General features: G+C 45.0%; 2 protein-coding genes across 10 annotated transcripts; both read left to right on the top strand.

Moving 5' to 3' along the window:
* The first annotated feature begins 1,012 nt into the window (after positions 1-1,012).
* On the top strand, positions 1,013-7,185 carry PEX11B (peroxisomal biogenesis factor 11 beta). Its single transcript, XM_028502597.2, has 4 exons — positions 1,013-1,153; positions 1,948-2,063; positions 2,463-2,664; positions 5,996-7,185. Exons 1-4 carry the CDS (start codon positions 1,098-1,100, stop codon positions 6,399-6,401), a joined length of 780 nt encoding a protein of 259 aa, XP_028358398.1. The 5' UTR covers positions 1,013-1,097; the 3' UTR covers positions 6,402-7,185.
* A 128-nt stretch (positions 7,186-7,313) lies between these two features.
* On the top strand, positions 7,314-24,721 carry ITGA10 (integrin subunit alpha 10). 9 transcript variants are annotated; one of them, XM_036015066.1, is made up of 30 exons: positions 7,314-8,082; positions 9,539-9,650; positions 9,849-9,958; positions 10,169-10,260; positions 10,710-10,824; positions 11,526-11,653; positions 11,896-12,044; positions 12,702-12,852; positions 13,057-13,222; positions 13,361-13,434; positions 13,672-13,819; positions 14,024-14,172; positions 14,394-14,528; positions 14,675-14,878; positions 15,712-15,842; positions 16,242-16,408; positions 16,504-16,646; positions 17,132-17,245; positions 17,426-17,511; positions 17,664-17,805; positions 17,979-18,071; positions 18,237-18,313; positions 18,465-18,554; positions 19,182-19,266; positions 19,440-19,553; positions 19,803-19,883; positions 20,023-20,136; positions 21,841-21,936; positions 22,280-22,393; positions 22,698-24,721. In XM_036015066.1, the coding sequence occupies exons 1-30, from the start codon at positions 8,031-8,033 to the stop codon at positions 22,761-22,763; spliced, it is 3,498 nt and encodes a 1,165-aa protein (XP_035870959.1). In that variant the 5' UTR covers positions 7,314-8,030; the 3' UTR covers positions 22,764-24,721. The 9 variants fall into 9 exon arrangements, with proteins under 9 accessions (XP_035870959.1, XP_035870958.1, XP_035870957.1 ...); XM_036015065.1 differs by having other exon boundaries at positions 14,394-14,537; positions 14,678-14,878; XM_036015064.1 differs by having other exon boundaries at positions 14,394-14,537; positions 17,982-18,071.
* Positions 24,722-24,818: the final 97 nt, after the last annotated feature.

Below are 24,818 nucleotides of genomic sequence, written 5' to 3'. Positions count from 1 at the left end.
AGTAAACTCAAGCTGAAGGGAGAGGGTAGATAAAAGGGTACTGCTTTTAAGAGGTAGGCTCTTAATAGAGATACAAATTAACATGCAGAAAAATAACAGACGCTCCTCCCTAAAGATTAAGCGCTGACCAAGACCAACCACACCCATTGTCTCTGAAGGCTCATGTACGTGCCCAAATTCTTGTTCAGTCTAACCCCGAGTCCAGACAAGTCACTCACCTGGCACAAGGTAAGCAGAAAACAGTCCACAGGCTGCCCTCAGAAGTTTCCTTACAGTTGACTGGGATCCAATCAGGTGGAGTACTGCTGCCTGGCGGTGGAGCCCAATGGCCACAGGCAGGAAAGCTGCCGCATAAATGGCCATTAGTTTCAGAAACATGAGTGTCCCACATGTGATGTCCCTGGCCAGCCATTGAACAATGATTTCCCAGATGGCATCTAGGAGTATAACCACAAAAGTGACCAGTAAATCGAAAGCTGCTAAATGGACAAATAGAATAGTCAGAGAGGGACGGAGCTGGCTGGGTCCACTAAAGCCTCTGTCTCCGGAGACACTCCATCGATATTCTGGAGATCACCTGTCCAATTGTCTGGGTCTTGCAGGAAAATGGGACCCGGTGCTGGCTTCTACTTCTATAGATTTATTTAGTTGCTGGGACCCTGAACTTGAGAGGGAAACGGACAGGGAGTAGGAGAGAGGGAGAGTCAGAAAGAGACACAGTTCGGGGTGTTCCGCTGAACCCACCCAAGAGGGGCGCCGGGGGCGGGAAGATGGCGGCCCTTGTCGCCCCGCCCCTCTCCTACCAGTCCTTCCCTTGATGCAGAATGTATAATACAGAATCTGCGGCTGGAGACATGCATAGGAAAATAGAAGCCTTCTGATGAGAAGACGCTCAACCACACGCACAAAAACATGCAGATGTAGGCTGCTTTCCGTTCTGAAAGTTGTTTTGGGGTACAGCTCTACTCGCTTCCTTTTCTAATGATATTTGTCCCTCACGAAGCACCGTTGAGTCGTCCGGGAGGCGTGACGAGGGGCGGGAAGCGGGGTGGGAAGCGAGGCGGGAGCAGCGCTGTGAAGCTTGCGCTGCCGCTATTATGGATGCCTGGGTCCGCTTCAGTGCTCAGAGCCAGGCCCGGGAGCGGCTGTGTAGGTGCGGCTCGAATAAAAATGAAGGTGGGAAGGGAGGGCAGACGAAGACCCTTGTAAGGCGTGGTCAGTTCACCCTACGGGGTCAAAAAGGGTCAACTCAGGCTACGGGGGCCTGAACGGACCTTGAGGCACTGATTTGAGCATGAGATGATTCGTTTCTACTCACGGGAAGGATGGGGAAACTGAGGCACGAGAGGCCCAGCGGGGTGGACACTCAGGGTTTAGGTGTCCACATAAGATCTACCCTTCTTCTCTCACGGCGCGGTAGTGGAATGAGGATCGTTTGCTCCGTGGTGGATAGTGATCCCAGAGCTGAGGAGTTTTTCCAAGTTTCCTTGTACCTTTCCCTGTTGTCACCCGGGAACTCCTCTGCCTCCCTCCTGTCTTCTGGTGTCAGTTCAACTCGAGGTCCTTAAACTCTCTTGGTTCACGTATTCTGAAGACAAATCTGCCCACCAATTATCCCCCAGCCCCTCACATATCAGAGATTTGCTCTCCCTGGTGTGCTTGTGATGACCACCTTCTGCCTTCACAGTCCTCTTCAGCCATCAGCATTGCCGAGTCTTATTTTCTCAACTCTTAAGTTGGCTCCTAACTCCCTCCTAGGCTCCTTTTTATTCTTATGCCTTTCCCTTACCCTGGCTTGAAGAGAAACGGTGAGTTATGGACATGGAGAGGAGGAAAGGGAATGGTCTCAACCTGGAAAAAGGGAAGTCCATACTTGCCTTTTGGAGGACATTTTTGAGTGGGAGGTTAGGAAGGTCTCCACCTTACCCTACCTGTGTCCTTCCCTAGAGCTGCCCAGTACGCCTGCTCCCTTCTTGGCCACACGCTGCAGAAAAGTGGGGCCAGTCCCGAGTTACAGAAACAGATTCGACAGCTGGAGGGTCATCTGAGCCTAGGAAGAAAGCGTAAGTAACTGTGCCTTTCCCTTTATTACCCCAACGCTTCCTCCATCCCTAGCTATTCTCCCTTGCTCCCTCCATGTTTTTGACCTTCTCTACCAGTTCTCCTTTATTTGGCCCTGCATTTGTCCCCTATGTGCCTCCCAATGGAGATAAAAGAACAGGAGCTAGAGAGTAATGAAAAATTGTAGAGAATGGGGCAAGTTTGAGAAAACTAAACCAGGAGACAAATTAAAATTTGAAGTGAAAAAGAATGAACTGTTACTGCTCTTTTTAAAAATTGTTATTTTTTTTCTATCACTTGCTCAACTTTCATTTGCTTGCTTTTTCTCTTCCTTTCTGTTTTGCTCTCTGTTTGCCTCTCTGCTTCCAAATCTTTCCTTTTCCCCTGCTGATCCCCACAAGTTCTACGGCTGGGTAACTCAGCAGATGCCCTTGAGTCAGCCAAACGAGCTGTGCACCTATCAGATGTTGTCCTAAGATTCTGCATCACTGTTAGTCACCTCAATCGAGCCTTGTACTTTGCCTGTGACAATGTCCTGTGGGCTGGAAGGTCTGGACTAGCTCCCGGTGTGGATCAGGAGAAGTGGGCCCAGCGTTCATTCAGGTTTGATACCCTTTTATTCTACAAGACCTTTTGTATTCTCCATACGGCATACTTGCATTTTATAAGAGAAAGATTTCTCAGGGGCTTCACAGAATGTACACGTCTTAATCAATCAGTTGGCTTCCAATCTTTATTTAGATCTTAAACTATCAGAGAATAAGGGTTGGAGGCAGATGGAAGACAAACATTCTTCCATGATGAATGACTAAGATTGAGGAAGATATTATATGGCTTTAATTCTGCTTCTGTCTATACTATAGATTAGTGATATTCAACCTTTTTCATCTTATGGTGCACATAAACTAATTACTAAAATTCTGCAGCACATGAAAAATATATTTTTGCTGATCTGGCCAAAAAAATAGGGATAATTCTGTCTGGTGAATACACCAGACAGCTATTGTTATGTTGGCTGTTGTCATTTTTTTTTTATTTGACAGTCTAAGGGAAGAGAGGTTAGTGCCCTGACTAAATAGTTAGGTACTGCATGTTTTAAAAATTCTTGCGGCACACTGGTTGAAAATTGCTGCCGAGCCAAACAGACATGGTTCCTGCTCTCATGAAGCTTCTAGTCTAGTGGGGTAGTCATATATTAAAATAAATAAACACCAAACCACATGTTTGTGGAAAGGTACAGGGAGTTATGAGATATGTAATAAGAGCTAATTTAGATTGAAAAATCAGGAAAGAACTCTTTGAGAAAGTAATATTTTAGCTCAGACCTGAAGTTTGAATAGAAGTTAGATAAAGCAAACAGTAGCCAAAAGGCCTTCCCACACAGAAAATAGTATGCTCGAAGACCTTAAACCAAAAAAGACTTTGGGGAATTAGGAAAATAGAAAGAAAGCCAATGTAATGGACAGGGTTGATGACAGGGGTCAGATGATTCATGAAAGACCTTTTTAGGCAATGATAAGGTATTTTGTTTAGTTTTTTTAAAAAAAATTATCCTCAGTAAAATGGGTTCTGAGTAGGGATGGGACATAATTCAAAATTGTGTTTCAAGAAGACCTCTCATGCTGCAGTGTGGAAAATGGATTGATTGCAGTAGGCCAAAAGAGGAGGAGATGTCTTAATATGGCTAAGAAATGATGCTGGCTTCAACTAAGCATCTGGCTGGTAATGAAGGTGAAGAGGAATATGATTTGGGAATGAAATCATAGTATACATATCATCTGTATTTTATTTTATTTTTTGCTATGATTCTCTTTCTCCTTTTAGATTATATTGGTATCTTTCTATATCCATTTATGTATTAGGGTTTTTTTTTTTTTTTCATCTTTTTCAGTGATTTATAGCTAGAACATGTCATATGATGTATGAAGGCTGGGGACAGAGGCATGATTGATGTAGTATGAAAAAGCACCTACCTAGAAGAGTCTATGTGCCATGTTTATTCATTTCATTCAACAAATATTTATCAAGCTTTTACTATACACAGGCGACTTGTCTAGACACAGGGATACAGGGGTAAAGATAAATAAGGTCCCTGCTCCTGTGGAGCTTACATTGTAATGGGAAGAGAAAGACATAAAGAACAAATAAGAAAAATATCAGATAGTGGTAAATTCTATTCAGGAAATTAAAGTAGGGCATGTGGTAGAGAATAAATGGCTAGATACTTTAGAATGAGGGATCAGAGAAGACCTCTCTGAAAAGGTGACATTTAAGCTCAGACCCAAAGAGGAAGAAAGAGCCAAATGTGTAGATTTTAGAAGCAGAATATTCTAGGTAGAGGGATATGGTAGTTTAAAGGTCTTAAAGCAGGAACAAGCCTGATGGGATCAAAATATAGAAGGAAGCATGGGTGGAGCATAGTAATTGAGGGAAAGATTTGTATAATGTCGAGTTAGAGAGGCAGGGTCAGGTGTTGAGGTCTGAAAGCCTGTCTATCTAAGCCTGTGTGAGTTACCTAGATTTTATCAAATGTGACAGGAAGGAAACCATAAAGAGTTTTAAGAAGGAGAGTTTATGCCACATACTATGTGAGATTAGATTGTTGGGGGTGAGGGGCAAGAGTGGCCATGGAGAGACAAATTAAAAGACTCAAGTAGTATTTCCAGCAAGAGATGATGGTGGCTTATATTGTGGAGACAGAGTGTAACAGAGAGATGTGTTTAGATTCAGGATATGTTTTGGAGGTAGGACAATTATATTGAGTACAGACTACTGTTGTGAGGGTAGATTAAAAATCAAAAACATAGCCCCGCCTGGTGTAGCTCAGTGGATTGAGTGCCAGCCTGTGAACCAAAGGGTCCCTGGTTTGATTCCCAGTCAGGGCACAGCCTGGGTTTCGGGCCAGGTCTCCAGTATCAGATAGTGGGTGCATAAGAGGCAACCACACATCGATGCTCTCCTCTTTCTCCCTCCCTTCCTCTCTCTCTAAAAAAATAAAAATAAAATATTTTTTAAAAAAATCAGAAACATAGACTGTTCTTAAGGAATTTGTAATTTAACACATTTGATAAGCTGCTTAACATCTCTGGGCTTCTTTTTCTTTTTTAAACAAAAGTATTGAATTTTCCCTAACCAGTATGGCTCAGTTGGTCAGCCATTGTCCTGCAAAGCAAAAGACACTGGTTCCATTCCCAGTTAGGGTACATGCCTAGTTTGCAGGTTCAGTCCCCAGTTGGGTTGTGTGCAAAAGGCAACTAATTGATGTTTCTCTTTTTCTCTCCCTCTCTTTCTCCCTTCCCCCCTCTCTCTCTTTTTTCTTTTAAAATTTTATTTATTTTTTAGAGAGAGGAGAAGGGAGGGAGACAGAGAGGGAGAGAAACAGCAATGTGTGGTCGCCTCTCATTCACCCCATACTGGGGACCTGGCCTACAACCCAGGCATGTGTCCCGACTAGGGATCAAACTGGCGACCCTTTGCTTCAAATTCCGGCACTCAATTCACTGAGCCACACCAGCCAGGGCCCTTTTCCTCTCTTAAAGATAGATAGATAGATAGATAGATAATTTTTTAAAAGGTTGAATTTAAATTATCTATAATTTGACTTTTTGAAACAACTGAAATTTGTTCTTTTAAAACAAATTTATATTACCGTAATTCAAGTTGAATGTGTGTGTGCGTTGCCAAGTGAAATCTGAGGTTGATCTTGGGAGATTTGATGATGCTCATGAATTTTAAGCCGGGATCTTAAGGTACATATAAATATGTTAGTTATAGAAAGGTCGAGGACATTTCTAATAGTGGGTACTAGCATTCATTTCTGATATTCTAATATGTAATCTTTTGCATTATGGAGGAAAAAATGTTTGAGTGTTCTATTGGATATGCTAAGTAGGTGTATGTGTCCTTACTGACCCTTTTGTCCTGTGTATCTCAGGTACTATCTGTTTTCACTCATCATGAATTTGAGCCGTGATGCTTATGAGATTCGCCTACTGATGGAACAAGAATCTTCAGTTTATAGCCGGCGACAGAAGGGTTCTGGAGGGGGAGTCACAGGAGGAGTTGAAACTTGGGGATCTGGGGTTCCAGGAACTCCAGGAGGAGGCCTGCCTCAACTGGCTCTGAAGCTTCAGTTCCAAGTCCTTCTCCTGGCTCGGGTCCTTCGGGGTCATCCTCCCCTTCTACTGGATGTAGTCAGAAATGCCTGTGATCTCTTCATTCCACTGGACAAACTAGGCCTCTGGCACAGTGGCCCTGGCATTGTGGGGCTTTGTGGCCTCATATCCTCCATCCTGTCTATTCTCACCCTAATCTGTCCTTGGCTACGACTCAAGCCCTGATATTCTGGTAGGGGATAAGGAGGGAACTGAATTGGTAAGATAAATCTTAGATTGTCCCCATTATACCAGACTCACCCTAACTCTCCTCCTTGCTTAAAGTTAAAATTGAGAGATATAGGGGTAGAGGAAGGAGCTTTGGACAGGTTGAGGTGAGGAAAGCTTACTTGTGTAGTTAATAGTGTGATTCTAATGTTTGGGTCTGTTGGAGCGTTTGTTCTTTTCCTCCTTCATTGCGTTGTGTGTGTTTCTCTTGACTCTTTTTACTTTGTCTTTCTTAAATCTATTTAAGATTCTGTTCTGTATTTCAATCCCCTGTCCTAGGAATTTAATCAGCAGCAAAACTACTTTTTTGGTAGGGGAGGTAAAAGGTATAGTCTTTAAGATTTTAATAGCCTTCTTTTCCTCACAAAGGTGGCTTGTGGCAGATTTTACTCCCCTCAGACTACAAATTATATAATTTTAAAGATTTTATATCCTGGTGGACTCTTCCCTCATGCACTAGAAGTGGTATGATGCTCTTCCTCATGTCTACCTTACCAACACCCCTCATGACTTGGCCCTTACCCTTCCCTCTATTCACATCTGCAGATTTCTGCTTACATTTGATTTCAGGGCTTTGTTCATAGTCTGTTCTTACCTCTTTTTTGCCTATCTAGAATGATGCCATGTTTAACATCTTGCTGTAAATATTGTACAGTGATTCTGTGTAAATAGTCAGGACCCATGCCCACAATGAAGAGCAAGCCTTCTAGGTCAGCAAATTAAAGATCAGTTTGTTCATTGATATTTGGTCTGGTCCTATGTGTTCTTGTCACCTGAGGCCCCTGTTTCTGTCACAGTGGTTTGGATTTTCCATGGAATTAGCCACTGCATCATCACCCACATACTTCTACTGAGCACCTAAACTATGCAGGGCATAATACTAGGTGGTAGAGATACAAAAAGCTTAATTCCACGGTCTCAACAATAGACATTTATAGCCTAGTTGAGAAGATCAAAGTCTAATGTTAAAGTAATTATACTGCTTCCACAAATCACATCCCATACCAGTTCATAGTTTATAGTCCCTCCAAAAACTGTAATGCCACAAGGCAAAACAGGCTAAGAGTCACAAACAGATCAAAGTGGAGTGGGCTGGTAAGGCTTAGTTTGTGGGTTGGCTATGTCATCACATGTTGGGACTCCCTTTGGTGGGTGGGGAAATCAAACCGCTGTTTTTCTAATTCTATTTTTCATGCCTCAAGTTGGGATAAATAAGGTTAGGTAGTAAAAAACTATCTCCCATTCCTACTTTCTATTCCAAACCCAAAGAAAGGATTATTGCCTGGAAACAACAAAGAATATGAGAGAGAGCGCACAAGCACGCAGAAATTCTCTATAATTGTGTTCTCTTTGAATATGGAGATGATACCTCCAGAGGGCAGCACCGAGGCAGAGAACTAGACTAAGATCCCTCAGTCTGTTTCCTCTGGGTTTTCCCCGTTTCCAAACATCGCTCCTCCTATTCCTTCCAACTTTATTTTTAGCTGGCAGTGGGAGGGGGCAGGATGGGAAGGAAACTAAAGGAAACAGAAAAGGAGAGGGACACAGGCACAGAGGACTTCTCACTCGGACATACAACAACCTGGCATGGAGCTGCCCCTCATCCCTCACCTGTTCTTGACCCTGATGTTCCTGACAGGTGAGGGAAGTTAACTTCTTGGTTTCTGAGGGATGGTTTGGTATTTGGGACTTCAGGGTTAAAATTCCTTAGGAGTTAGGGTGAGAGACGAACACTGATTCTCCATTGCTAGTGTGTTTGTGTCTGTATGCATGAGTGTTTGCATTCTTATGCCCACACTATATGGCTGCTTCAGTATTGAGACTGTCAGAGCCTTGTGTAAGATTTGTGTCCAATTATCTGAAACCTATGTTCTAAGTCCTGGAGAAGTGAGGGAACCAAAAAGAAGCATGATGTGATCTTCCACGTGGCTAAACTGATTCCTTTTATACTCCTCTCTACCTCTCCCTATGCTTGGTGGTCTCTGGTGCCTGAGGCATAACTAACTACCTTTGTGGTCAGAACTCTGGGTTTATCTAACCAATAAGCTACAGTTCCTAGTCATATAACCCTGCCAGTTTCCTGGAGGCAAAAAGGCCTCTTTAAAACACCTCTTTAAAAATGAGCATGGTTTGACACAGAGCTATAGCCATTGGTGGTAGTGGTAGTGGGGTGGCCTAATTGGGGAATGCTTGAAAGGAAGGAGCAAGACACAGGGAAAGAACCATGGGAGAGACCAGAGGCCTGGAATTTTTCCTCACCAGTGCCCTGTAATCTTCGTTTCCTAAAATACCAGCTCTGATTTTAAAGGGATAGGAAGGGAGAATTAGCAAGGACATAATTGGGGGGTCTTTAGAATGGGTTGGGAGTTAAGGAAGAGATGCTGGTAGGCAGGGGCATCTGGGAGGATGGGTGAGTTTAGAAAGGAAGCTGGTTGTGGGAAACTTTAGGGTGAAGGGACCCTTACTAAGGATGAATAGCAAACCATGTGTGTGGGCAGGCGAGTGACCCCACCCAGTTAATTACCACTGAGGTTTTCAGGGCTGGAATCAACCAGAGACCTAGACATTGGAGAATCAGAGTGAACGTGTAACAATGACATTGGGAATCAAGAAGAGAAAGAAAAAAAAGAGACCCAGACATTCAGTGTTCTTCATCTCCTCCTGTTCTCCCTGTGGTCCCGATTTTGGAGAGAATTTGAAAGGAATACTTGTTCTGGGGCTGCAGATAGACTCTCTGCCTCGTCTGACCCTCACAGCTTGGGGAGGAGGATGTGTAGTAGGAATGATGTAGAAAAGAGGAACTTGACCCAGACATGTCTGTAATTGAGATTTCAGGGATTGAAATGGAAATTCAGCTGTGCACTAGCATGGCAGAGGGCCACAGGTTAGGTAGCTGAACCCAAATACAAAAAGATCATCCTTGCTTGGAGCTCTGAGTACATGACATTGACAGATCAGGACAGCTTATGAGTAATAATGTAGAGAGATAGACTATCAAAACATTTCCTTCACAACTTCTTTCTGGTTGTGCCCCTCTGGGCATTCATTAGCCTCTCTGACTGTTTCCTGCTAACCTTATGATCCTGGTTCCTTAGGTCTCTGCTCCCCCTTTAACCTGGATGTGCATCACCCACGCCTATTCCCAGGGCCATCCGAGGCTGAATTTGGATACAGTGTCTTACAACATGTTGGGGGTGGACAGCGATGGTGAGGAGGAACCCAGAGGGTCATGGGACTGGGACTCTGACAGAGCTGTTAAAGGGGAAGCAAGATAGATGGGAATCTAAACTAATCTGGTCCTTTGGAAGTGGCTGGGGCTCTAGATTTGCCACCCCCATGCACTTTCCCTCTGGCCTATCTCAAAGGTCAAGTTCACACTATGCTTATATTCATGTCCTCCCCCAGGGTGCTGGTGGGTGCTCCCTGGGATGGGCCTTCAGGTGACCGAAGGGGAGATGTTTACCACTGCCCTGTAGAGGGCTCCCACAATGCCCCATGTGCCAAGGGCCACTTGGGTAAGAAGATGCCTCATTCTTCCACTCCTAACCCCTAACCTTTATATGCTAGTAACTTTGACCCCTTATACCTCACGTTAACCACCCCCATCCCACATACTCCCTGCCCCTGACTTAATTCTGATCTCATACTCTTTTAAAATCACCCTGAATTCAAGCAAACCATCCGTGATTCCATGATTTCGTTTTCTTCCACCCCCCTCCAACCAGGTGACTATCGACTGGGAAATTCATCCCATCCTGTTGTGAATATGCACTTGGGGATGTCTCTATTAGAGACAGATGGTGATGGAGGATTTATGGTGAGCTAAGGAAAGGGTGGTAGCAGGACCTCTGAAGGTTTGTGGCAGAGAAAAGAGCAGCATGTTAAGGGAAACTGGTCTATGTGGAGGGGTCAAGGAGTTAAAAACCCTAGAAAGTAAGGAGGGGAATCTTTTTTTTTTTTTTTTAAAGATTTTATTTATTTTATTTTTAGGGAGGGAACGGAGGGGGAGAGAGAGAGAGAGAGAGAGAGAGAGACATCAATGTGCAGTTGCTGGGGGTTATGGCCTGCAACCCAGGCATGTACCCTGGCTGGGAATCGAACCTGGGACACTTTGGTTCCCAGCCCGCGCTCAATCCACTGAGCTACGCCAGCCAGGGCTAGGAGGGGAATCTTGAGGAGTGGCTCTCAATGCCTCTTTCTACTAGGAGCATGATCTGAAGGTTCCCTGTCAACCCAGAAGTAACTATGCTCCCCACCTATCCCCAGGCCTGTGCCCCTCTCTGGTCTCGTGCTTGCGGTTCCTCTGTCTTCAGTTCTGGGATATGTGCTCACGTAGATGCTTCATTCCAGCCCCAGGGAAGCCTGGCACCCACTGCACAACGTAAGCCAGAAGAAGGGCCTGAAGATTCAGTCCTCAGAATGGGGTGCAGGGTGGGAAAAAGATGGGGCATCAGGGTATAATGCTTGACAGGAGGTCTGAATGGCTGTCCTAATTGCTGCCTAATGTACCTGCATAAGCTCCATGTTTCCTAACAGATTAAAATTCAGACTCAGCCAGGGCATTAAGACTCCATGAACTGATCACACCAACTTCAAAAACTCAACTCTCACTATATCCCTCCACACCCTAGGCTACAGCATTTGCTTCACCATTCTCCAATGTGTCATCTATTTTATACCTTCATCTCCTTTTATTTACCAAGTTATCCACCAAAGAGCCTTTTCTTATGTTCTTTTTTCAAATATCTTCATTCTTCAATATCTTCTCAGTTGCTGCCTCCTTTCGTTGTTCACCAATGGAACTGACCTTCTTTTGATCTCCCACAGCATAGAGTGGTACTATGTTTCTACCTAGTGCTTAGTTCTTTATTTATTGTTTTTTAGTAAATTGCATGTATGTTCATCTCCTCTTTTATTCATTTCTACATTTACCAGGGGCCTAGCATACTACCTTCCTTGCATGTCAGAAGTGCCTAATAAATGTTTAAGTTGAGTGTGCCCTCTTGTGACTTCTTCTCTTATTGCCTTCATGCTCAATATCCTGTACCCCTCTGCTCTCCATCATCATACCCCTCTTCCTAGGCTGCCCTACATACATGGATGTTGTCATTGTCTTGGATGGCTCCAACAGCATCTACCCCTGGTCTGAAGTTCAGACTTTCCTACAAAGACTGGTAGGAAGACTGTTTATTGACCCAGAGCAGGTACAGGTAAGAGAAGGCAGTAAGGATGGGCTTGGAGGGGAGAGACCTGTCTCCCTCTCCTTCTCTCTCTTTCTCCCTCTCTCTCTAGAATCAATGAACATATCCTCGGGTGAGGATTACAGAAACTTTTTTTTTTATGTAGATAGTATCTTCAGTAGCATCCAGATGCTCATCTACTCTTCCTCACATACCTTCTCCATCTCCACCTTCATAGACACATTTCATTTGACTATACACTTTATTCTCAGGTGGGCCTGATACAGTATGGTGAGAGCCCTGTACATGAGTGGTCCCTGGGTGATTTCCAAACCAAGGAAGAAGTGGTGAGAGCAGCAAGAAACCTGAGTCGGCGGGAGGGCCGAGAAACAAGAACGTCTCAAGCAGTAATGGTGGCCTGGTGAGGCACTGGGAAGGGGGCACATGGGAGGCTAGAGTGAGGAGGGCCTGGAAGGGTTAGGGTAGGATTTGGAGTGCAGGGTGTACTTCTCAAGATGCCTTGCATGTTTACCTGTATGAACACTAATGGTAGATGGGGGAAAGCTAAATTGGCTGTCATTGTACTCCCTCTTATCACATTTCTACAAAATATATATGTCTTTATCTCTCCATATTTCTGCTTTATTTCTTTGCAGACATAACTAACTCTCTCTCGTTCCATTCCCACTTTGATCTTGGCCTTCAGATTCTGTACCACTCATGTCCCAGCTCATTTTCCAAACATGATTTAAACTCATTCTAGGGAAAACTAGCCTGACCTGACTATTCTTCTTTATTGTACATCCCCTTAATATTTGTCCTCCCAAACATACTATTTGCTAAATTAATCTAGGAAGAAATAAATGAATTTTATACTTATTTGCATTGATGATATGCTGCTCTATATGTTCTAAGCCATTCAAGCATTTGAGCTCTTACTGTGTGCCAGTCTCCATGCTAGATGCTGTAGGGGAGATAGCCTAAAAGGCAAGGTGCCTAACCTTGGTGAACTGTTCATGCTGTCAGGTCATGTGCATGTGTATCTGTGTATCTGATCACAACTCCTTTCTCTTCTCAGCACAGAAGGATTCAGTCAGTTCCATGGGGGCCGACCTGAGGCTGCCAGGCTATTGGTGGTTGTCACTGATGGAGAGTCACATGATGGAGAGGAGCTTCCTGCAGCACTGAAAGTCTGTGAGGCTGGAAGAGTGACACGCTATGGGATTGCGGTAAGATTTGGAAGATCTGGAAGAATTGAGGGTGTGGGGATGGTGACAGTGAGGACTGGGAACTTGAGAAAAATGAGCATGAGCCACTTCCCAGATATCAGCCATATTTCCCTTCATTCATTTTAGTTAGCTGCGTTCTGTACCAGCTCTAAGATGTCACTCCACACAACTGACAGACTCCGCCTTGATCTCTCCTGACCCCAGGTCCTCGGTCACTACCTCCGGCGGCAGCGAGATCCTAGCTCTTTCCTACGGGAAATCAGAGCTATTGCCAGTGATCCGGATGAAAGATTCTTTTTCAATGTCACAGATGAAGCTGCGCTGACTGACATTGTGGACGCATTAGGAGACCGGATTTTTGGCCTTGAGGGTAATGATTACCCTTGAAGAAATGGAGGACAGGGTAGGGGGAGTTCTGGAGTGTAGGTGGGGTTTTGAAATGAGTTCAGTAGGGCAAAGGAGGGAACTGTCTTCCCTGATATTGCCTCAATATTTTCTCATGCTCAAGGGTCTCATGAAGAAAATGAAAGCTCCTTTGGTCTGGAAATGTCTCAGATTGGTTTCTCTACCCATCGGCTAAAGGTTGGACAGTCTGTCCCCTCCATGACACCCTGAACTTCTGACTCCTTTCAACCTCTGGAAAAGACAACTTCCACCCCAGGGCTTTTCTATATTCCTTCTTTAACCAGTGTCCATCCTGACCAGCTCATGTCCTTCAAACTGACTCCAGTATACCCTCAGTGACCCTGTCGCTCCTGGAAAGTTTTTTTCTTATTCCCCACTGTCTTTCCAGTGACCCTATCTGATTCTTCTCTACAGGATGGGATTCTCTTTGGGATGGTGGGGGCCTATGACTGGGCAGGCTCAGTGTTATTATGGCTTGAAGAAGGTTACCGCCTTTTCCCCCCACGGACGGCCCTAGAAGATGAGTTCCCCTCTGCATTGCAGAACCATGCAGCCTACCTGGGTGAGTAGTAGAGAGTTGTGGAGGATTGGAAGTTAGGAGAATGCTTCCCCAGTATGAGGTATGAGGTATTTCTTCTTAGTTTATGCAGTTTCTCACTGATCTCCTGCTACTCTCCTTGAGACCTTTTCCTATGCCCTTAGGGAGCCTTCGCACTCTGACCCCATCTCCTTTTCCTTTCACCCCTGATTCCTTGTCCATTTGTAGGTTACTCTGTTTCCTCCATGCTTTTGCGGGGTGGACAACGCCTCTTTCTCTCAGGGGCCCCTCGGTTTAGACATCGAGGAAAGGTCATCGCCTTCCAGCTTAAGAAAGATGGGGCCATGAAGGTCGCCCAGAGCCTCCAGGGGGAGCAGGTAGGCAATGGAGGGTGGGACCCTTGGATTCCAAGGGAAATTTAGCCTGTAGGGGAAGAGAGTAAAGGCACAAGAGACAGGCCTGAAAAGTCTATGCTGAGTTCTGGTTGGCAGAGCCTGTTAGGGCTGTGAGGACCAGACTGACAGGATGATGGGTGCTTACCACTTGTTCATAATCACCTTCCCTTTTCTCTGGGATACCTACTCCCCACCACTCCTAGATTGGCTCATACTTTGGCAGTGAACTCTGCCCATTGGATATGGATGGGGATGGAACAACTGATGTCTTACTTGTGGCTGCTCCCATGTTCCTGGGACCCCAGAACAAGGAGACAGGACGTGTTTATGTTTATCTGGTGGGCCAGGTGAGGCTTGCTGGGATCCTCCAGAACATGTTTGTAGGGGGTGGAGGGAGGGAGAAAGGGAAGGCACATACATTTGAGGGCTGGCTGAGAGGTTGGGACTATCAGAACAGCATCTCTCTTCTCCTCACCTCCACCAGCAGTCCTTGCTAACACTCCAGGGAATGCTTCAGCCAGAACCCCCCCAGGATGCTCGATTTGGCTTTGCCATGGGTGCCCTTCCTGATCTGAACCAAGATGGTTTTGCTGATGTGGCTGTAGGGGCACCCCTGGAGGATGGGCACCATGGAGCACTGTATCTATATCATGGGACCCAGAGTGGAGTCAGGCCCTATCCTGCTCAGGTCAGGAGTGCCCAAAGCAGGGGTTTGTTGGGAGGAAGGGAAAGGGAGATGTATTCTTTGCTTATCAATGCTCTCCTAACTTGACTCAAACTGAACAAATGCTTTTTTTTTTAATCAGTACAGAATTCCCCTCCTTACCCACAGGGGATACATTCCAAGACCCCCAGAAGATGCCTGAAACTACAGATAGTACCAAACTTTATATATACTATGTTATATGTTTGTTCCTATACCTCCATACCTATGATAAAATTTAATTTATAAATTAGGCACAGTAAGAGATTAACAACAACAATAATAAAATAGAATAATTATAATAATGTACTGTAATAAAAGTGATGTGAATGTGGCATCATTAAATTAAATAAGGGTTACTTGAACACAGCAGTGTAATACCTCAACTGTTGGTCTGATAGCTAAGACAGTTAAGTGACTAATAGCAGGTAGCATATACAGTGTGGATACATTGGACAAAGGAATGATTCATGTCCCAAGTGGGACGGAGTGGGATGCCTTAAGATTCCATCCACTACTCAGAATGACATACACTTTAAAACTTATGAACTGATCATTTCTGGAATTTGTTGTTAAATATTTTTAGACCATGGGTGACTATAGGAAACAGCAGAAAGTGAAACCATGGATAAAAGGGCAAATACTGGGTTAAAAGGTGAGGTGGTTGGGTAGGATACAGGTTGCTATACTAGGGACTCCTGAACACAGACAAGTTTCTCTTATTCCTTCCCATGTCTGATGAAAGAATTAAGAGCCAGGTGGGAAGCCTGGGAAACCAGGTGTGTGAGTCTCTGCTCAGACTGCCCTCTCCCTTTCAGCGGATTGCTGCTATCTCCATGCCACAGGCCCTCAGCTACTTTGGTCGAAGTGTGGATGGCCGGTTAGATCTGGATGGAGATGACCTGATAGATGTGGCTGTGGGTGCCCAAGGGGCAGCTGTCCTGCTCAGGTGAATGGTCCCATCTCAGGTAACAGTGAACAGCAAAGCATAGCTGTTAAAAGCAAGGGATTTGGAGTCACAGGCTTAGATTTGGAATTCTTGGTCAACTTAATCTCTGTCTCCATTTCCTACTTTTTAAAATGGGAATAAGAATAGTACCTACCTTATAGGCTTATTATCAAGATTAAATGAAATAATTCATGTAAAGGTCTTAACACAGTACCTAGCACATAGCAAGTAGTTATTTAATGTTAGCTATTATCTTCTGTCAGAAGGTTATGGTGAGGATGACACATGTACACGTAGCCGTCATTCCTTCCTTTCACCTCAAGGAGGCAAACACTGGGAAGTGCCTTTCTCAAGACCTTTCTTCCTACTGCTAGAATTTCCTTCCTACCCTGTTCCTAGCTCCCAGCCCATTGTTCACCTGGCTCCTTCATTGGCTGTGACTCCTCCAGCCATCAGTGTGGTTCAGAGAGACTGCATACGTAGAGGCCAGAAGGCAGCCTGCCTCTCTGCAGCCCTTTGCTTCCAAGTGACCTCCCGCACTTCTGGCCACTGGGATCACCGATTCTGTGAGTGATTACAGTGGATCCTAGACAACTCTCAACCCCTTGCCTGAATTGGTCTCTAGATCTTCTTCACCCTTATTCTTGCCTGCCCCATTCAGATATACAGTTCACAGCACTACTGGATGAGTGGACAGCTGGGGCCCGTGCAGCGTTTGATGGCTCTGGCCAGAGGCTGTCCCCTAAGCGATTCCAGCTCAATGTGGGAAATGTCACTTGTGAGCAGCTGTACTTCTATGTGCTGGTGAGGAGGGAATAGGAACTGCTTTGTATCAGGGCCTGGGAGTGAGGGGATGGCTGTATCAGAGGAGGAATTTATGCTGGATTTTTGGAAATCCAGACTTTGGGGTCAGGCTGATTTGGGTTTGAATCCTAACTCTGCCATTTACCATCTGCGCAATCTGGAAAGTCACATAAGCTGCAAACCACAGTTTCTTTGCCTGCAAAGGCAGAGGATAATAATAATAACTGCATGGTAGAAGTTATGTTAGAAGTAAATGTGATAGTATTAATAAAATCTTAGGACAGTGCCCAGCACACAGAAAGTGAAAGAAGAAAGAAAGAAAGAAAGAAAGGAAGGAAGGAAGGAAGGAAGGAAGGAAGGAAGGAAGGAAGAAAGAAAGAGAAAGAAAGAAAGAAAAAGTGCTCAGTAAATGATCATTCTGCCAGGGGCCTGGGTTGTACCACTCACCCTGGCTCCCCATGATCCTTGACTCTGGTTTCCCTTAGGACACATCAGATTACCTCCGGCCAGTAGCCTTGACTGTGACCTTTGCTTTGGACAACACCACAAAGCCAGGGCCTGTGCTGGATGAGGGTTCACCCACCTCTATACAAAAGCTGGTCAGCAGTGCCAAGTCCTGCCCTGCCCCTGGATCCCAACACTGCCCTTTTCAGTGAATTCAAGAGAAATGGGAGGGAAGAGACCTGAGATCACAGTGAAATCTGACCCGGGCACTCACTCTTCTCTTTTCACTTTTATCCCAGTTGCATTCCTTTCTCCTTGCTTTCTCTCTCCTTCAGGTCCCCTTCTCAAAGGACTGTGGCCCTGACAATGAATGTGTCACAGACCTGGTGCTTCAAGCTAACATGGACATCAGAGGCTCCAGGTAGGATGGGCATGAACTGGCCAAACCAGGGTGAACTGAGCCAGACTGGAAGGGACTAGAATGAAGCTAGAAGTTGTTCCTTGTCCAGGACAATAGAAGTGAGGCTTGTCATTCCTTCAACTCTTGAGTTCTCCCTTATCCACCACTCCTAGGAAGGACCCATTTGTGGTTCAAGGTGGTCAGCAGAAAGTACTGGTGTCAGCAACTCTGGAGAACAAGAAGGAAAATGCCTACAACACTAGCCTGAGCCTCAGCTTCTCTAGAAACCTCCACTTAGCCAGTTTCACTCCTCAGGTACCCCTGGGGGAAGGGTTTTGGGAGGAGTTGGAGAAGAAGGAGGAAGAAGACTGGGGTATTATCCTTAGCTATAAGGGATCTCTAGAGAAAGGCTCAGGGTTTAGAAGCTTCGGGCAGGAAAGCAGTTGCAGTCCCAGCTCCAGCCACTGCCCCTATTTCTCTGCTCTCAGAAGGACAGGCCAATGAAGGTGGAATGCACAGCCCCTTCCCCTCATGCCCGGCTCTGCAATATAGGACACCCTGTCTTTCAGACTGGAGCCAAGGTAAGTTGGGGCCCAGGATGAGAAAGGAGCCCTATGAGAGAGCAGGGGCTGGAATCTCTAAGCTCTACCAGAGAGCTTAGAGAAGGAGGCACACAAGGGCTCCTGTTCCCTTGTAGTTGTCCCATGAATAAGAATCTACCATGACCCCATTTCCCCTGCCTCCAGGTGACCTTTCTGCTAGAATTTGAATTTAGCTGCTCCTCCCTCCTAAGCCAGGCTTTTGTGAAGCTGACTGCCACCAGGTGAGAACAATGGGAACTCCCTCCTAGCCCTCTCCTACTGGGTCTTGGTTGTTGTGGTGGTATGTGTGTTGGGGGAGGAGAAATATATCGCATTGACTCCTCTACTCCAGAAAGGGGTATCTGAGACAGCCTCTCTCCCATGACCCTACAGTAATAGCTTGGAGAGAAATGGAACCCTTCAAGATAACACAGCCCAGACCTCAGCCTACATCCAATATGAACCTCACCTCCTCTTTTCTAGGTATGTCTCTATCCTCCTTTGGGACTTCCCCACCCTTTTCTGACCCAAAACACATATTCTTTGCTTCCACCTCTCCCTCCACGTCCTTCATTGTTTCCCAAAACCCAAACCCTTGGGGCTGCTCCATCTTTTTGCCCTCAGTCCCAGTCCCACTCACATGAAACCTTCTCATTTTAGCATCTTACTTTCTTCCTAGGTATAGGGCTTTGCTGGGCTCTAAGGATTGGAGTGGGGGTAAGGGCATGTGAGATGTGGCCATAAAGTTTGTTAATTTGTGCCATGTCCCATTTCTATCTTCTCTATATACCCCCATCTCTTTATCTGTGTGCTGGCTCAGCCTTCCCTGAATCTGTAGAGTCTGGCAGAAATACTGCCTGCTTGAGTGTGGTTGGTAGGGAAATAATGTGAGTGTAATAATTTATAGTTTTAATTTGAACATTTCACCTAAAATATCATGTGGTGTGCTTGAATGTGGTATTGTTGTGTTACAGAATTACATGCTTAGAATTTTGTAATTAAAAAGGGGCATTATTTGTGCCAGACCCTGTATATATGTATGCTGACCATGTGCCTCTTTGTCTGTGCCATGGCTGTGATCATGTACTTCCTGACTTGGTGTTCGTGAAGTGAGTCCAGTCTGCACCGCTATGAGGTTCACCCATATGGGACTCTGCCAGTGGGTCCTGGCCCCGAATTCAAAACCACTCTTAGGGTGAGAAGCTGGAGGGGCCTTGGTATGAGCAGGGGGAGGGGGAGGAGTCCTGGGGAAAGAACAGTAAGAGTCTTTCTTATATTTCAGTAGTATCTGGGATAAAGGGGAACAGATGAGGGAGGGGCTTCTGTCTCCTGCCTCCTGCCTCTTCCCATTTCCAATTCCCCCATCAGGTGCAGAACCTTGGCTGCTATGTGGTCAGTGGCCTCATCATTTCAGCCTTCCTTCCAGCTGTGGCCCATGGGGGCAATTACTTCCTGTCACTGTCTCAAGTCATCTTTAACAACGTGAGTCTGGGCTAGGGGTATGTAGAGCCTTCTTACCTCAATCTGGTGGACTCACCAGTACCTTATCTGCTGGGTCACTGCTCTTAGGGCCCCTCCCCCAAGGGGACCTTTCTTTTACATATGTGGCTTCTTTGAGAAGAAAGGGATTATTACCCCATCACAAGAGCATGGACAGTATGCTATTGCTGAGCCTGGAGTAGCTGGAGGTACTCACCATCAAGGAGTCTCTGAAGTTTGATCTTCCTCTAGGCAAGCTGCACAGTGCAGAACCTGACTGAGCCCCCAGGGCCCCCTGTACATCCAGAGGAGCTTCAGCACACAAGCAAACTGGTATGAGTCACAACAATGTGAAAAATGTGTCCAGAATGGGAAAGTAGAGTTTAGAGCCTTGGGATTGGGGGTAGAGCCTGAAGTGGTAAATGGGGGATCTTTCCACCCCAGGTCCTGATCTGTCTCTCTCTTCTGGTAGAATAGGAGCAATACTCAGTGTCAGGTCGTGAGGTGCCACCTTGGGCGGCTTGCAAAGGGGACAGAGGTCTCTGTTGGACTACTGAGACTGGTTCACAATGAATTTTTCCAGAGGGTAAACCTTTTATTTTCTACTACTCTTACCTTCTGCTCCTATCTGGAACTTGAGAATAGGCTTTGGAGGTAAACAGACCTGTGTTCAAGTTCCACTGTGCCTCTTACTAGACTGTTGGACCTTGAGCAACTTATTTCATCTTTCTAAGCTTCTTTCTTCTTATCTCAAAAATGGAAATGATAATACCTACTTTAAGGAGTTGTAAAGAATAAGTGAGTCCTAGCTGGTGTAGCTCAGTGGACTGAGCATGGACCTGAGAACCAAAGGGTCACCCAGGGTTTGATTCCCAGTCAGGGCACATTCCTGGGTTGTGGGCCAGGCCTCCAGTAGTGGGTGCATGAGAGGCAACCACACATTGGTGTTTCTGTCCCTCTCTTTCTCCTTCCCTACCCCTCTATCTAAAAATAAATAAATAAAATCTTTTTTAAAAAGAATAAACGATTAATGAAGTGGATTCATTAAAAGCTAGCTATTATCCTCCATTTATCATCCCTTAGTGCTATACCAATAATCAATCAACATTGATAGGACACCTAGATTCAGTCAATTAGTAATCCATCAAGTGCCTACTATATAGAAGGTCCTGTACAGACACCAAGGAGAATATCCCCAACATTGAGCACCATGCCTAACTCATCATAGTGACTTAATACATTTTTGTTAAGTGAATGAATGGTTAATATTATATGCAGTATATATTGGGGTGGCCAGAAGTAAGATTATATAGTTGAGAGGGATCTACATTATGAAAGTTCTCTAAAGCTAGGGAGATAACATTGAACTTAATATGATTGGCAATTAGGAGTCATTGTGAATTCCTGAGCAGGAAAATGGCATCTTAATTATAACAGTTGCATTTAGTGCTAGGGGTTACTGTATATCTGCATATACCATCTACTTTGAATAACAATATCTCTAGGATACGGGCATATGTTTTAGGGAAGTAAACTCCGATAGCTCATTTCTCTCTAAGTTTGCTTAGCTCCTTGGTATACTGTTTTTCATTCATTTATCTATTAATAAAGATTTACTGAGAAACCACGAGGTATTTGGCACTGTGCTAGGTACTAGACACTAGGGACATGTAATAAGACATAGTCCTTGACCTCAATGATCTTATAATTCAGTGGTGAAAGACAGAAAAGTAAACAGAATATTATAACCTTATTGGAGGTGGTGGGGGTTAGGAGGAAACATTTTTCTAATTCCCAGAAGAGATAACATTTAAACTCCAACCTTGCCCTGGCTGGTGTGGCTCAGTGGATTGAGTGCCAGCCTGCAAACCAAAGGGTCGCCAGTTTGATTCCCAGGCAGGGCACATGCCTGGGTTGCAGGCCAGGCCCCCAAGTGGTGCATGAGAGGCAACCACACATTGATATTTCTCTCCTCTTCCTCCCTTCCCTTCACTCTAAAAATAAATAAAATCTAAAAACAAACAAGCAAACTTCAACCTAAAGGAGGGGTAGGGGTTAGCAAAAGAAAAGGAAGTTGAATAAATTTTAGGTAGAACCAACAGCACAATGAAGGGCTGGTGGCTTTTCATCTGTTACCCTTCTCTTTTCCCCTTGATCTCCAACCTTTTCTTCTTATCTTGCTGGTCCTGAAAGTGTGTCTCTCAGCCTCATCTTTGCTGTTGGGGTTTTAATTGCCACACTACCTGATGATGGCTCACTTTAAATGTCTTCATATCCACTTGTTCCACAGGCCAAATTCAAGTCTCTGACAGTGGTTAGCACCTTTGAGTTGGGAACTGAGGAGAACAGTGTCCTACTGCTAACTGAAGCTTCCCGATGGAGTGAGGTGGGGCTGGAGGATGACTTTGAGAGCTGTGAAAAGTAAGGGTGGGGATGGGGCAAGGACACCTGTGGGCTTTTTTTCAGAACAGAAATGTCTTTATTAGGCAGCAATCAGGGAGTCAGAAGTGATAAATCAGAATGTTAGGGTCCCAGGGGATAAATGGTAATGGAAAAAATACAATAAAACATGAACTATTAGAAAAAAAGAATGCTAGCATCTCATTGCCTCCATTCCTGCCTTAGTTTCATTCCTTTTAGTCTTCTATTTTGAGGCTGGCTTTGCTACAATGTGGGATGAGGCTAGCTGGGTGAAAGGGTGCAGGTAAAAAACAATTTTCTCTCCATAGAGCCTCCTGGAAGTGATTCAGACCCGACCTGTCCTTATCTCCCTGTGGATCCTTACTGGCAGTGTCCTGGGAGGGCTGCTGCTGCTTGCTTGTCTTGTCTTCTGCCTTTGGAAGGTAAGCATGGCTGGCTTTAGTTAGAAGTATGGGGCATGGTGCCCATGAGTTAAGGGGTCCTTGATTATAGCAGGGAAAACAGAGTTTGTGCCAGGTGTCATGCCTGGATCTCCTTTTCTGTACTCTACAAATATTGGTTGAATTAAACTAAGCCTGCAAACCAAGTTTAATTAAACAAATAAAATAAATTTGAACCTCATGTTTGGAAGCAGAACAAAAGTGAAAACTTCAGATATGTTTGAGAGCCATTGGCAAGGTCCCCAGGCAGGGCATTTGACAATAACTCTTATCTCTTCCCCTATAGCTTGGCTTCTTTGACCGCAAGAAGATTCCCAAGGAAGAAAAAAGAGAAGAGAAATTAGAGCAATAAAGTCTGAGAAAGTCCTCCCTGGAAGCCTGTCCAAAAGACTTGCAAAAAAGTGGAGGGTTGGGGACTCAGAGGGGACAACAATAAGCCTCTGGACTATCTCCCCAGACCTGAACCCTGGCTGGACTTTTGAGTCATGAGGAAGCTGCTGGCAAGATATGAGGCCTTACCTCAGGCAAGAAGGGCTAGCACCCAAACTAGGAACACTCTCACTGTTGCTTTACTCCTCATGATCCTGGTTCCACAGCCAACACTGAGGCCTTTTTCCCTCTCCTCAGGAATCAAGAATTTTTTGTCTAGGTCCCTGACTCCTTTCAGATTCCTTCCACATCCCCCCCTCACAATTTGGAAAGGATGAGGGTCATCTTCCTCTATTCCTTGCCTTTCACCTTCCTGCCTGCTCCTCACTCCACGGGAGGGAGTTGATGCTGGCTTGAAAGAAGTAAAGTCAACATCTGCTGCCTTCCTCTGGAGTCTGGCCTCTCAGAAAGCCAGTTGGGGAGGGTCAACAGGAAAAGAGGAGGGAGCAGGAAAAGCCACAAGAGACATTCTGTATAATTCCAAGAAACAGAGAGGCCTTTACACAAGCAAATACCGCCCCCCTGTAACCTGAGACTTCATGGTGCACTAGCCCGCCCTCAGGTGCTGGTGAAACAAAGTGCCTCTGGCCTGCTGGGTATGGGTTTCCCAACTCCCACCATTCCCTGGGAGCAAAGCAAGGTCCCCGATTCTCTGGAGCCAGGGGCCCCCAGGTGGCTAGAGCTGGAATAGCAGAGATGACTATACCTCAGCAGTATTTTCTCCTCTCCTGCCTCAGGCACTCTTGAGCTCTCTATAAACTACAGAGAAGGGAAATGATTGCTGTTTGATGGTGGGAAACCCTTTCACCTTTTCAGCTTTGGGAAGCAGCCATGGAGTCTGAATGAATGGGGTCTGCATTAAGGAGGAAGCTGAAGTGAGTAGCCAGAGGTCTCTGGGGAGCAAGCTTTTCCTTGTCCAGCACTGTTTGATTAGCACAAAATGCTCCTAGGAAAATGTTTCTAGGGCAACTTTAGTCATACTTTGTAGGGCTTCTCTGTTGGAATCACTTTTCCAGCCCCTACCTGATGTTTACCAGAAATTCTTGGGTTAATTTCTATCACTGGATTACCCTCAAATCCCTCCCATTTGTTGGACATGACCAGTTAAGGGAATTGGATTCTCATCAACAAGTGGGTAACTTATATCTCTTTGTAATCAAGACTTTGAATACCAAAGTCAATTATTGGTATCTAGAGTGCAGCACCCATTTAGAGTTGAGAAGAGAGGAGACCCGATATAGGCATTTGACTAGCAGACACAGAACCTGTCCTAGAAGGACAGTTCCTGAGGCCAGCAATATTTATTTTGGCATGTCTCTGGTCTTTGGCATTGTCTCTGTTTCCCAGCATGTTGGACAGTATATCAGATGGCCAGAACAAATAAAGTTCAGTGTCAAATGACTTCTGGCTCTATTTGAGTTGCTAGGATATGGACTGCTCAGGAATGGTGAGAGGTGATTCTTGGTTCCCCTGAAGTAAAACCTTATACAATTGAGTCCCTGGAAGGTAAAGTTATGAAATATTTGAGGTGTTTTCTGTGACTCACCCACTGGAGTGGTGCTGTAACCTGTGTAAAATGTGTAGGTTTTGTAAATACATAGGCCTAGATTGAAACCCCAGGTCTGCCATTTATTAGCTGTGTGGCCTTGGGCAAGTCATGACTACCCCAAGGCTCAGATAACAACATTAGGCTGTATATAACTGTAGTTAAGAATGAAAACAGGGTTGGGTTTAATCTAAATTATACTACTTAAATCTTCTTTAGCTTTGAACAGATTCAACTTCTCCAAGTCTTGGCTTTCTTGCCTTTAAACTTGTAAGGATTGTAAGGACTAAATTAGATAATTCAAGTAAAGTGAGCATATGATAAATCCTCATAAATGGTCACTGTTGTTGTAAACATATTTTGTTATTAAATAATCTACTCTACCATGTGTTGTACAGATCGAATGGGAGGTATATTGAAGCACCAGGTAAT

This window comes from Phyllostomus discolor, chromosome 14, assembly GCF_004126475.2.
Source record: "Phyllostomus discolor isolate MPI-MPIP mPhyDis1 chromosome 14, mPhyDis1.pri.v3, whole genome shotgun sequence".
Lineage (NCBI taxonomy): Eukaryota > Metazoa > Chordata > Mammalia > Chiroptera > Phyllostomidae > Phyllostomus > Phyllostomus discolor.
The sequence above is the reverse complement of the archived record's forward strand: the minus strand, read 5'-3'. Positions and strand labels throughout refer to the sequence as shown.